The sequence below is a fragment of the Corvus brachyrhynchos genome, unplaced genomic scaffold (assembly GCF_000691975.1).
Source record: "Corvus brachyrhynchos isolate BGI_N302 unplaced genomic scaffold, ASM69197v1 scaffold3, whole genome shotgun sequence".
Lineage (NCBI taxonomy): Eukaryota > Metazoa > Chordata > Aves > Passeriformes > Corvidae > Corvus > Corvus brachyrhynchos.
This window is the reverse complement of record NW_008237619.1, coordinates 7,406,368-7,420,222: the sequence shown is the minus strand read 5'-3', so window position 1 is coordinate 7,420,222 and position 13,855 is coordinate 7,406,368. Positions and strand designations below refer to the sequence as shown.

The following is a 13,855-nucleotide window of genomic DNA, read 5'->3' as shown; positions in this document are numbered from 1 at the left end:
AAAATATATAAAGCTTTAGGAAAAGCTGAAATGTAGTTTATGCATCAAAAAAAAGGTCCTAAAAGTTAAAAAAAAATATATAACGCTTTAGGAAAAGCTGAAATGTAGTTTACCACAAAGTGAACCACTGTCAAGAGATTATCAGTTTGCCAGGTGCTTGCCAACTCTAGGACACAGCTTTGTCTGGAGTATTGAGTTCTTGTTGGAGAGCCAAGGCTAGAAAATGCCAGCTCCCATCCTTCTGGGTCTGCTGAAGGATGAAGTTTTTTTCTGACTGTAAAAGGGTATTGATAAAAAAGTGAATAGAAAGCTGATCAGTTTTTGATTTGTCCCCATTCATGCAAATGTATATACAACTTTGTAAATCTCTAAATATCAACTACAAAGAGGCCTTGGTGTGTTAGTACAGCACTGTTTGTTAAAACCAAATATAAAACAATTAAAATGTTTTGGCCTATGGTTTGGCCTATTTTTCTTCACATAGTAGCACTAGAAAAGGAAGCTGTCTTTTCTGAGGAAAGAAAAACAGGCACTGGAAACACTTCAGCTTGTCTTCTAAGTGCTTCTTGATGAAGGTCTGATAACTTCATTGCTCGTGGAAGACCTTCAAGGAAAAAAGTAGCACATCCTTCACCGTTGAATTCTACCGCTTCTCTTCCATATTTGTGTGGGCAGCAACGGAATTACTTGCTTTTGATTTAAGATCTGAAACAAAAGAATACAAAAAGCACACAGGTGAATTACTGTGTCTTTTCTTCTAGAAATTGAACTAGCTATATGAGAATACTGCAAGCTTTAAATACTAATGAGGTGGTGTGAAGATGCACCAAGACACTCTCATGTGATGCATAACAATCCAGTTAGAGCAGGTACATGACACATGCTATCTGATAGCCACTAAACCTTTTACCCAAATTATCTGTTCATGCTTAGACACATTCCTCTGCAACTAGAGCACAGTTAGAACATTTATTACTTAGTGCCAGCCACCTGCTATGCATCTGGTAACCTGTGAAGTTGCTCTGACTCCATGACTTCAGATCACAGAACCAGGCAATTAAGACACTACTTCTGTGCAAATGTTTTATGTCTATAATCTCAGTATCAGCTGTGCTTCACACATGCATGTGCTGCTGCTGCTATTTCTTCCACACAGTAATGCCGGGTGCTTTTGGAGTTTTCGCTTTTGAGGATTGAAAATACAGCTCATATTTGACAAGCAAGGAGACTGAAGGCCAAGGGAAGTTACAGTGCAGAAAGTTCAAGACTACATGCCCAGCCTAACTCATCACATGCAACATGCATCAGCCTCTAACCAGGCTGATTTCCAGTAAAGCACACACAAGCCCACTTACATTGGTGTTTCCATCTTGTTGCACACATAGCAACTCTCTAAGGGGAGCCACCTGGATGTGCCAAGGCACTATGCCCTTCGGTCTTTGCTCCCACTTTGATAGCACTACCTGTCCCTTCCACTAATCTCTAGCCCAGCCTCACTCCAACCTAGGATGCCAGGAGATGGTCTAGGAGAGCAGTGTATGGTGACATATGGTATGCAACTCTCTAGAAAATGAGAAAAAGAAAGTTGTCCCTAGTCTGGTTCTCACAGGTTCCTGGATAGGCCTGAAGTATTTTTATGATTTATATGTTTAAAATCCAAGCAGGTTTACTGCTTTACCTTGGTGGTGATACTAAAGAACCCAATCAAAAATCCACTTGTGTGTGTGTGGTGAGTGTTTGTGTGCTGCTTCTTTGGGTCTGTGCAGTGAGAGGGTCTGAATATGAAATAGGGTTCTCTCATTCTACAGCTGCAGGAATAGGCATCAGCTTTCATACCCCATCCTCAAAACACACAAAATGTTCTGTTCTCACATGGTTTGCAAACAGCACCAAAGGAAGCACAGCCACATCTGGTGCCTCAGCATGACATAACAACAGAGCAGTTGCAGACGCTAAACCCTTACGGGTGACGCAGGAGCACAGTTTAGCCCAGCAAAGCAGCACACCACGGGGACCAGGAATAATACACTGACTTACTTCATTTGGCTTTCAGTATTACTCATTGTTAACTAACAGGATCTGACTCAGTTATTACGACACACCACAGCTTCCTCTGCAGCTACACAGCCTGCTTCCTTTTTTCATGACAGCTTCATCAGCAGTTTTGTCTGCATCAGAGTCAGGTTTCTTGTACTCAGTCCTAAATCCCTCCCACCCTTCCATTCATCCATGCTTCCTCACATTTGGAAATTATTTTCCCCCTTCTTTTCAACACTGTCTTCAGCAAATACCAGAATTTTTGGATGTGATTGCTTGGCTGGTAATTCAACAGAAGTATCAAACTTGGCAGAACAAAAAACTCTGCAGCAGTAAGGTGCCACCTGCTTTCACATGGCTGTGCATTTTGAGAATCTTTAAATGGATTATCTTTATCAGCAGACTCCAAAATGGGTGTGCACAAGGCAATCCACTGAGGTGCAGAAAAAAAATATTTTTGCACCAGTAATAAAATTCAAAAATAAAAATACTATTTGCTCTATCATTATAATTTTTTTTAAATTTATTTTGTGCATGTTTTATAATGTATGTAATACTTGAGTATGGTAAAAATTGTATACAACTTATAAGTATACATCAATTGGGTATGCATGTTCAAAGTATTTTACTGATGTGGTAGACAATTACAAAAAGTTTGGTGACCACTCATCTACAATACAAAAAGCAGAAACTAGTATGAGATGCTCATAGTTACACCACTCAAGTAAGGACTGTATGACAGACAAAACAACGTTTTTCATTTTTCTTCCAAGAAAGGAAAACTACTCACAGTCAACCTCAGTGTCAGTCAGCACAATCTCCCAAGACACAGAGAGCTTCACCCTCACATACCTTCTTTACTGCAGCTGGAAGAGTTGTTCAGGTGCTCCCCATCTCTACCTTCTGCATCCTGGGTCACCTCTGCAAGGACAAAGGCAATACTCAAGACAGTCCTGGACCTCACAACTCTCTGACTCTCTGGCCCAGATGGATCAAGAATAATCTGACTGAGATTTGGGCCATTTGTTTGGCAACAGTAGTAACCCTGACCAACATGCCCCATTCCCATGGGATCACCATCCAACACCTTCCTTCTCTCCTCCATTCCTGACTCTACTGTCTCCATGATCCCTTGCACACCCTGTAAATGCCAAGCAGGGGAGGCACTCAGTGCCTGTGGTGCCACCCATTAGGTGGCATTAGGCAAAAGTCACAATGAACAAAGGCTGCTCCACAGTCCAGGCACTTACCTCCTTCATTTATGCCATGCTCATCTGCATGGTTGGCCAACACGCTGCTGTTCCTAAAGGCGTCTGAGGAGAGATAAGAAGACAAATACAGTCCCCTGCCTTGCTCAGCGTCAAGGTGTGGCTCTATTGCATCAGACTGAGTTGCTAGTTGCAGCTCTATGTGTATACACAACATAGAAAAGCTACTGGAGAGCATCCAAAGGAGGGCCATGATGATGGTGAAGGGTCTGAAGGGGAAGCCTTACAAGAAGTGGCTGAGGTCACTTGGTTTGTTCAGCCTGGAGGAGAAGAGACTGAAGAGAGGCCTCAACACAGTCTACAACTTCCTTGTGTGGGGAAGAGGACAGGTACGATCTCTTCACTCTCATGACCAGTGACAGGACTCAAGTAAATGGCCTGAAGCTGAGTCAGGGGAGGTTTAGGTCAGATATCAAGAAAGAGTTTTTCACCCCGAGGGTGGTTGGGCACTGGAGCAGGCTCCCAGGGAAGTAGTCACAGCACCAAGCCTGACAGAGCTCCAGAAGTGTTTGAACAACACTCTCAGGTACATGGTGTGATTATTGGGGTGCCATCTGCAGGGCCAGGGGTTGGAGTCAATGATCCTGATATGTCCCTTCCAACTTAGCAGATTCTATGAAGAGATCATGGCCAGTTTGCTTACTGGGTCAATAGCACTGACTGCTCCATAGAAAAGGCACTTACCTTCCTGATTTACACCATTCTTAACTATCTGCTTGTCTTTCAGGGCACTGTCCTCCTCATTCAATTCTCTGTCTGAAAAGAGATCAGAGAACAACTGCAGTCTCACAGGAGCACAGTCCATTGCTTCTGCCCCTCCCCAGCACAGGCCACTGCTCTGTGCAATCTAGGGCTCAGAGCACACCTTCTCCTCCCCAAGTTCAGTACTGCTGTGCTATCAGCAGAAGCCCTGCTTGGAACTGCTTTGTACACACATCTCAGAGAACACCAGAGCCTCGCCTACAACTTCCCATCTGGAGAGCAGTGACTGTCTGTTCCCTAAGTGCTGCTGGGTGTACTGCACAGAGGCACACTAACTCCCCTTCCTGATGTTCCTGTTCTATACTGCAACAAAAGAAAGTTTTTTATTTTCTGCATCTCGTGTCCAAACTGACAACCTTTATCTATGGACCTGATTTCTCTTTTGCCTGAACTGTGTGTTTCACTCCTTTCTACTTTAAGACAGGCATAAAATAAGCCTCCTTTTCCTGTATCCATGTCTATGTATATGGAAATAATTACACAAGTGATAAGACAATCCCGCAGTACACCACACCTTCACAATTCCTATTTCTTCAGATGAAAAAAAGCTGTTCTACACCCATTATAATTCATGCAGGAAGAATATACAGCAAACTCCAGGGGCTCTGAGTTTTTCTGAGTTTCCTTTTCCTTGTTGTCATCACTAGTGATTTTTTCCTTTAGACTTCTGCCTTTTCCAACCCCCCTATTATCAGCCACTTGTGGAAAATGGTGGAAGAGCTAGGGACTGAATGAATCACTAGTGCAACAGACTGGGGAAAAAACCTGACTTTTTTTCTCAAGTTGAACAATAATGTTCAATTTCACTAGCCCTTTGGAGTTAAAAGAACTTCTAGAAAAAATACAGGTCCCAGAACTTCCTTGAAATTTACACCGACTGGTCTAAGAAAACAAAACTGGAGCTTTGCTTAGCTGCCTCATGAATGCAGTCAAAAGTCTCCTAAAGCATAAAGCAAATGGAAGATACAGCAGGCTTCTTTCCTTAGAGAAGCACATTTCTGGATGAAGTATCTCCCAAATACGAATTTTGCAAGTTGGTAAGCATCCCGTCTCTAAATTGATGTGCCGAGGCTTGTATCTATTTGGAATCAATACAAAGCTTTGAAGCCACAGCATTTTATTGTCTAAGGTCGTGTGTTTCTTTCCAGCAGAAAGCAAAGACCACCTACCCATGATGACATCCTATAAAAATATCCTTGCATTCTTTTGCATGCAAATAAAAGGTAACATTAGACAAAAGGGTAATTTTCTTATTTACTGTAAAAAGGGGTTCTTTCTTCCATGCTTAGTTCTTTTTCCCACAGCTGGCAAAATGGTTTGCAAACACAGTAAGCACCATCATCCTCATCAAGAGGGAGGGTAAAGCCCCAAGAAGGTATTTGCTCTGTGCTGTTTTCCTGTTTACCAAACACAGGCCCCAGGTCTTTCTGACTTCTCTTCTAGTGATCTACCCATCAACGTTTCCTGTTCCTAAGGCAACACATTCTTCTAAGCCAACAGGAGAATGGTAAACTCTATACTAAGAACATGCTAATATGGCTTGGACTACAAAAGGCCATGTGCAAAATTACTTTCCCCCTTCATATTCCTCTGTTTTAGGGCTCCATCTCACTTGTTACCTGCTTCAGGTTCTTCATTCTCATTATGAACAGCTTGTGAAAATGTAGCTGCAAGAAAACAGAAATCCTTTTCCAGAAATGTGTATGGAGGCAGCACAACAGTCTGCAAAATATGCAACTTAGCCTTAAAGTGACAACTTCATCATAACACTTTCAACAGATATGGCAGTATGTTGTGCCACTTTAAGGACTCACAATTAATTTCAACTTCAACTTCCCTCCAGTAACCACTTAAGGTCCCAGACCATGACCAACATTGTTCATATTTTATGCCTACAACTTTACAAAAGTCTTGCTGAAGTAGATCTACTGATAAAGCTGCACAAATCTGCCATAAAAAGCCAGAGATAACTGAGAAGAGAATCTGCATCTACCTTTTTTACTTCATCTTTGTGTTGCACTAATACTGTAACTTTAAACCCTTCCTCTTTGCAGACCCTAAAGAACCTTTAAAATAAACATTCTAAAGCAAATGTAAGTGCAGTACCAAAATGAGGCGTTTTGCAGGGTTTATTGGTTTTTTCCCCTACCCATCCTTCTCCTTTTTTTGCCTTCAGATTCATCCCTAGTCTCAACTTCAGTGGTCTCTGAACGATGGGCTGGAACCACAGCTTTAACAAATGTAAGGTACCAGACTGAGCATCCCACATGAAGGCACTGTGAGCTCAACACCAGAACACTCCAAGAGGGCACTGAGCCTGCACCTGATGGCAGGAGCTTTGGCCATTCCCCACTGAAACACTGTTTGGTCTGGTAACAGAATATTTTTTAAGAATCTTCCCCTGCTCTCCCCAGTCTGCTTGACTGCCTTGGGGGTTGATTTAGTTTGGTTCCTAAAAACAGACCACAGTCCTGGCAACAAGACTCATATATGTTAAAGCTAGAACATGATAGCCAAATTCACCCTTATGAAAGGAGCACAGACTAAATGAGTTGTCCCCTTCCTTAGCTGCTCACTATATAGAGTGATTTCCACATCCCAAAACACAAGAAGCCAGAGAACAGAACAACCTTGCTACAAATTAAGGAAGTAAGAAAACCCAAAACCACTCCAACAAAACACTTAGAAAAAACAAAACAAAAAAATCCGCAAACAAACAAACAAACAAACCCCCCAAACCAAAAAAACCCCAATGCCGATTAGAATGGACAGCAGAAGCCCAGATGGAGATCTGGACAGGAAGAGAGGAATGACAGATTGCCCTACAGTGTGCACTTTTCCAGCCCTCATCCTTAGACCATCCCCAATTCTCCACTGTTAAAAAGGTAATTCACTTCCAAAGACAGCTGCTGACCAGGAAATTCTCAGCCAACTCACTGTCAGTAACTTTGCCAGCCCCACTAACACATTCATTAAATGCAGGTCCCTATAATCATCCAATATTGGACCCCAACTGAGATTTTGAGTCTGCCTGTGCACACACTGAAAACCAATTCAAAAGCTCAGACCTTGCAAAAAACCAAAAAAGCAAATCAGACTCCCTGCTCCAACCAACAGCAGATGTTTAGAAACATTAATACCCTAGAATACAGGTTTCTTACCTCCCTGTGAGGTAGGCTGTTGTTGGCTGTCCCCATGGAAAAGTTGCTCATGTTCTCCTATAAAGAAATGTATTTGTTTTAGAAAGTATGTATTAATGACCTGCAAAAAAATCACTGCACCCAAAGAAAACTTACTCCTTTACTTCTCCAATGCAAGACTACACTGACACAGAATAAAAACTGACAAGCCCAGACCAAGCACCGGTCTGATTTCCACACATTTTGACACTGTCTTACCTGAGCCATTCACTGGACTGTTCTGAGCAGTGTTTCTTCCTCTTCCAAAGTTAATTATACCTGCACACAAGCAAATAGAATACCTGGAGAAATGACTCAGAAATAAAGTTTTGTGCCTTCAGAAACTTGTTGACGGCTTCCATCCATTCCATCCCCCTCTCCCACCCCCAAACAAAAGAAAATACACTTCACTGAGAACATGCAACTGAATACTTGACTTGAAGAAAGAACAAAGAATGAAATACTGTTTTGAGGGAAAGACAATCAGTGAGAGAACAACAGAATGGGTCTCCTGCGACAGCAAGTCAGAACACATCTAATCAAATCTAAGGTAGTGCTTAACAATTCCTGATTCTGAGTCTTGTACTTAAATCAGCAAATCTCTGCTGTTTGATTATACCTGTGCAATGCTTATCCTACCAAGGTATAACAGGTTTATTTTCTTGCATGTTCAAACACTCATTGTTTCAAGGGAAGTAACAGAATTGCTTTGATTCTAACTGCTGGTCAGTTTTGAGAGACATTCTTTGCGTGTTGTCACCAAGAGCAGTGTTGTTTAACACCACCAACATGAGCAAGGACAAAGAAGACATTTTCAGAAAGTTTGCAGATGGCATCAAACTGGGGAGAGTAGGGGACATGCTGGAAGGCAAGATTGCCACTCCAATTGACTTCAACAACCTGGAGAAATGTGCTGGCAGAAAAGACGTGATATTCAAAGGGAAACAAAGTCCTGAATCTCTTGCAGTCACCCCATGGACCACTACAGGCTGGGCTCTGCCTGGCTAGGAAACAGCTCTGCTGGAAAAGACTTGAAAGCATGAACAAGCTGAACATCACTCAGAAAAATGTGCCCTTGCAGTAGAAGGCTTCCAAATACTGGGCTGTGTTAGCAGAAGTGCAGTCAGCCCAAACACATAAATAATTCCTCCTCTCTATTCAATATTTGTGACACCACATGTGGAGTATTCTCTCTAGTTTTAGTCTCCCAGTTAATGTAAAAACACCTACTTTCTGAAGTTAGTCTAACAAATGTCCACCAAGATGTCTAGGGGCAGGAGCTGTGCAAGGAGGTGCTGAGAAAATTGGGTTTGCTCAGCCTCAAGAACACTAAGAGGATGATGGCTAACTGCTGTCTACAACTAACTACAGAAAAAAAGGAAACTCCTCTCAGAAGTATAGAGCCTAAAGCCAGGAGGCAATAGACAGAAGTTGCCAAAGGGCAATCCCTAAGAGAAATAAAGAAAATATCCTTCCCTACAAGAGTGATTCAGCACTTAAACACGTGCTGAAAGAGGCTGGGGAATTTCCATCCTTGGAACTATTCAAAGTTGGACTGGACAAGGCCTTAAGCAACCTGATCTAGCTTTGAAGTTGGTCATGCTTTGAGCAGCAAGTGGGATGAAACTTCCAGAGATGCCTTCCCACCTAGTTTATTTTATGATTCCATGCCAACAGAAACTAAATGGACTATGAGCAGGAAAGCATAAGGTCCACATGCAATATGTATCTATTTATGTCCTGATCAAAGCCTCCCTGCAGAATATCATCAATTAGTCATTCCCAGATGGGATGCATCCAGTACTCTTCACCCTGCAGCCACCTCCAAGTTGTGGCCCCATCTGGAAGTCAACATGAATTTTCCATGCAGAGCATGAATAGGATGAAGAAATGTATTCCTGTTTGGGACTCTCTCCAGCACAAAGAGAAAAGATGGTGTGCCCCTCTTTCAAACCAGAAGACAATTTGACACAAATCCAAAAATGCAGCACAAAAAGAAATACACAGTGATAGCCTATAATTACCATTTCTGATTAAAGTGTCAGACTTACAAAAAAGATACTTGAATTCAGTGTAGGGATGGATCAAAAAACAAATACAGAACTCCAAGATGATGGCAATACAGGCTGACAGGAGGCACAGAAGGTCTCACTTATCAGTTGACCACACTGAGTTGTCAGATTAGACTCGGCATATGATATTCAGCCCTGGTATAAGCCCGTCCCAACAGTAAATGTGATCTTGAGGGCAGCTTTATGATGCTCTCAAAAAATGCTATGAAAACACGCCCAGGTAGGAACGGGAGAGGCTACAAATATTTGGTAAGTAGAAACATGCAGTAAATCAAACACCCAGTCTGAAGGAGAAACATGGAAATGCAAACTGCCGTGTTTCCTAGGACTCAGAGCCCAGTGTCAGAATGCAAGAAAGTTCAGTACATTATTGCCTTCAAATATATTAGTCTTTGCCTAAATTGGACTTGTTTCTTCTACTGTTTTAACAAAACATCCAATGGTCAGAAATTTTCATCCATTCTACAGAACCTTAGATGAGCTTAATCTTGAAGCACATAAAGCTGTAAGGAAGTGTCATACATACCTTTGTAGAACAGGAATACTAGGACTACTACAGCTATAAGGATGCAAGCTCCAAAAAGAGCACCTCTGGTTCGTTTGGAAGAACTGCCTCCTTAAAAAAAAAATCACCAACAAAAAAAACCAAAAGAGACTGTTTAGTTAAAAAGCAACTGTATGATACACTAGCTCAGTAGAAATACAGCCCCAAATGTTTTATAGGTATTTTTAAAAAAGTAACCTCAATAAATTAATGCACCAGTCAATTATCAGCAAAACCTTCAGCCAGGTCCAGGACAGTTACATGTGAAGTACCTCATTTCAGTGAAGGCACATCCCTTGAAAGGCAATGGCTGTTCCACTTCTTGGCCTACGAAAGGCTGAGCCAGATTTCAAACAAATGAAATTTCAGCAAATATTGTGTATCGCATTTGCACTGCAAGGTTTTGATGGTTTCTGTGAGAAGATGCCAGAAGCTGCCCCCATGTCATATAGAGCCAATGCCAGCTGGCTCCAAGCTGGATCTGCTGCTGGTCAAGGCAGAGCCCATCAGTGACTGTGGTAGTGTCTCTGGGATAACACTTCTAAGAAAGGGGAAAAACTGCTGTACAACAATAGCAAGGGTGAGAAGGGAATGACAACAGATGAGAGAAGCAGGTGAATGCCTGAAGGAGGCTGTGACCCCATGGGAAGCCCACGCTGGAGCACACTCCTGGCAGGACCTGTGGCCCCATGGAGAGAGGATCCCACACTGGAGTAGGTTTGCTGGCAGGACTTGTGACCCTGTGGGGGACCCACACTGGAGCGGTTTGTGAAGAACTGTGGCCTGTGGGAAGGACTCATATTGGAGTTCATGGAGGTCTCCTGTGGGAGGGACCTTACACTAGTTCAGGGAAGAGAGTGAGGAGTCCTGCCCCTAAGGAGGAAGGACAGTGTGTAATGAACTGTCTGCTGACTGCAAGCCCCATTCCCTGTTCCCCTGCACTACTCAGGGAGATGAGGTCATGATATGGGGAGTTGTTGCTGCCTGTTCTGAGCTTCCCCTCCCCCCTCCCAAAGACATGTGCTCTGAGCTCCTTTGTTCCAAGCGCGGGCAAAGCCAAATGTAACTCAGACTCTTCAGCAGTATCTGATTGGCCGCTCACCCCGGGTCCGCCCCCAGTCATCCCCTTTCCCCTTCTCCTAATAAAGATGGGCGAGGGGAGGCAAACGCCCTCTCTCTCAGCTCAGCTACTTTCCTGTAAACATCTCTGGTCGTCTGTCTCATTTGAAGGCTTCTAACTGCAGGGAATTGAGCGAGCAGGGAGCTATATTTCTCCCTCTTTGCTTCTGCTGATGGTATTTGCTCTGCAGCTGATTCAGGTACCGATTTTAGAGCTACTAAAGTGCTAGATCGCCCGTGCTACCTCTCAAGGCTGCTCGAGGCTTTCTAAGGCATTGAAATACAAGCGCTAGCCGGTATAAAGCTGAATAGATACCTTCCACAGGGAGTGAAGCTGAATCTGGGAAGAAAGGAGGGGTCTGGGTGAGGTGTTTTAGATTTGCTCGCTTCTCATTATCCTGCTCTGATTTTGGCAATAAATTAAATTCATTTTCCCAAAGTTGAGTCTGTTTTGCCTGTGACAGTAATGGCTGAATGGTCTCTCTCTGTTCTTACCTCAACCCATGAGGCTTCTGTCATATTTTCTCCACCCTGCCTCACAGAGGAGAGGAAGTGACAGATCAGCCTGAAGGGCACCTGGCAGCCAGCCAAGGTCAACCCATCACATCCCTCATTTCTAACAAGTTTCTAACACATAACTCCAGTAAAGGAAAAATTCTATACTAGTAAACCATGACAATGACTTTGCACAGAAATGAGCAATACTGTCATTTAGGGACTGCCTTACACACCCTACAAACCACATGGTTCCAAACAGGTCCTCACTCTGTGTTTAAAAAAACCCTAAAAATGCAAGCCTCAAGCTGAAGGCTGTCCCAAAGCAATAAGCAACAGGAGGAAAACTCTTTTCTACTTTTTATACCTCTCTATGAAGGAGGAAAGAAGTATGTTCACTGACATCCTAGATGAGAAATTATTTTATCTAATGGCTGCTAGATGACTCGCTTGAAATGGCTGAATAGTTTCACTTCAATTCATGGAGAGCAGTACAAAGAGGGCAAGGCATTAGCAGTAATTACATAAGGCCAGAAGATTCAGAAGAGATCTTCTAATCTTTATTATTACTCAATCAAGTCATAGCTAAAGGCTTTCTTCTGTGGAGGTCCCTGCAAAAAGTATCTTTCTAGGGGGATCAAACTGTCAGCCTGATACTTTTCCCAAACTTTACACAAACTTTTAGCAGACAAATCACTTCTGATGCTTTTTATTCTTTAAATTTAACTTCCCGGGAAGTCAGAAGAAATCTTACAAAGGCCATGCTGCTTCCCAACCAAGCCTCTCAGACCTGTGTTTGCAACATGACACATTCATTACCGTTTTCATCTGAAAGGCATTGCATCAAGGAGATTTCAGAGCTCCTTTCCATTTGTAAGAATTTAATGATACATGTAGCTTTCGTGGTAGCATTAACATCTTCCAAACGGATGGAAAGCTCCTGCTTCTCATGACTCTGTGGATTGTCACTCAGCTTCCAAATGTAATTCAGAGGCCCCTGGAAATTTGCTGCACAGTTTAACACAAGTTTACGATCGCTGGTGTTGCAGCTTATTTCAGGTTCTGGAAGGGGATCTAGAAGGAGAGAAAACATTCTGTATTACTTTAGTTATAAACTACATAGAATTTCAGCACGGGACAAGGGCTGGAGCAACAAAACCAGCAGGAGAGTGCATAGACAAAAGTGTGAGCAAGTGTGTACATGTGCATGAGAGAGGAATGTGTTTCTGAAAGTGACCTGTAAACCACCTGTTTGTGGTTCTTCCATGCCTAGTCCAAGCATCCTCACGGCTCACTGTCCATAGGACTAATAGACACACTTATTTCCCAAAGGCTGCTAGTGAGGCTGAGTAGATCTACACAGGATGATGCCACAGATATTGAAGCACGTATAATATGCCTGCAGGAACATCTTTAATAGGTACATAATGTTTGGGATTACCTGGTCAGATTGCTCCAAAAGTTTGGCTGTCTACTTGAAAGTGCAGTGTGCCATCTGCACACATTCTAGAAGTCATTCCAAGGTGAGTAATGATGGGCACACAAATGAGATGCCACCTTTGAAAATTTGTTCAAAGTGCCTAAGCAACTTAAAATTGAGACAAAGAACAGCTGCCCCCTCTGTTTCTGTTTGCTTCCCTGACAAATATACAATCCCCTTTCTAGACATTTTAAAGTGAATAAGGTGGTTCACATTCTTTATGCAGTTCTTCCACTACTTACCTAACACAACAAGTACGAAGTTTAAGTAGTGATCTTTCATAGAATCCCAGTACCGTAACTCATATGCACCAGCATCATCCTTCTCCAAGTCAACTATAGTCAAGGACCCATTCTCCATAAGCACACTCCTGTTACAGAGACGACCAAAATACGTTGGTTCGTTCAGCCCTTCCCATTCAGCCACTTTATCCTTGTTTTTCTTCCAGGTAGTTTCCACTACTTTTTGGTCTATTTTTACTGGAAAAGTAAAATTTTCTCCCACGATGCCAAAGACGTCCTCACAGTAGATGTGTGCTATGGGGGGGGGGAAGAAAAAGTTACTTTAACAATCATTTTATAAAACACTGCTTGACTAATGCCATATGCAATATCAGAGGCATTCAAATTTAGGCAAGAAGGACATCACAAAGTTGCTGCATCAGTTAGGAATTACCCATCAGTTAGGAATTACCCAAACCCAGGCTGCCAGCACAATTGTATGACAGGCACAGGAAAGGAATTCAGTTTCCACAATCTGGTCCCAGGCAGAATCATTGCCCTGATGATCCTCCCTATCCTAAGCCCCCCTATACTCAGTACTTTCCCTCTGTTCACCTGAATTAGGCTTCCTGCCCATGATCTGGTGAAAAATATTAAAGAAGAATTATCACTAGCAAA

The 13,855-nt window shown here is 42.7% G+C and overlaps 1 protein-coding gene across 1 annotated transcript; it reads right to left on the bottom strand.

The window, feature by feature from the left end:
- Positions 1–553: 553 nt before the first annotated feature.
- CD58 (CD58 molecule) lies at positions 554–13,814 on the bottom strand. The gene is made up of 10 exons (XM_017731647.1): positions 13,793–13,814; positions 13,199–13,492; positions 12,296–12,550; positions 7,466–7,525; positions 7,229–7,285; positions 5,687–5,734; positions 3,990–4,061; positions 3,288–3,350; positions 2,890–2,958; positions 554–705 (listed from the first exon to the last, which is right to left on the bottom strand). The coding sequence occupies exons 1-10, from the start codon at positions 13,812–13,814 to the stop codon at positions 644–646; spliced, it is 1,002 nt and encodes a 333-aa protein (XP_017587136.1). The 3' UTR covers positions 554–643.
- Positions 13,815–13,855: the final 41 nt, after the last annotated feature.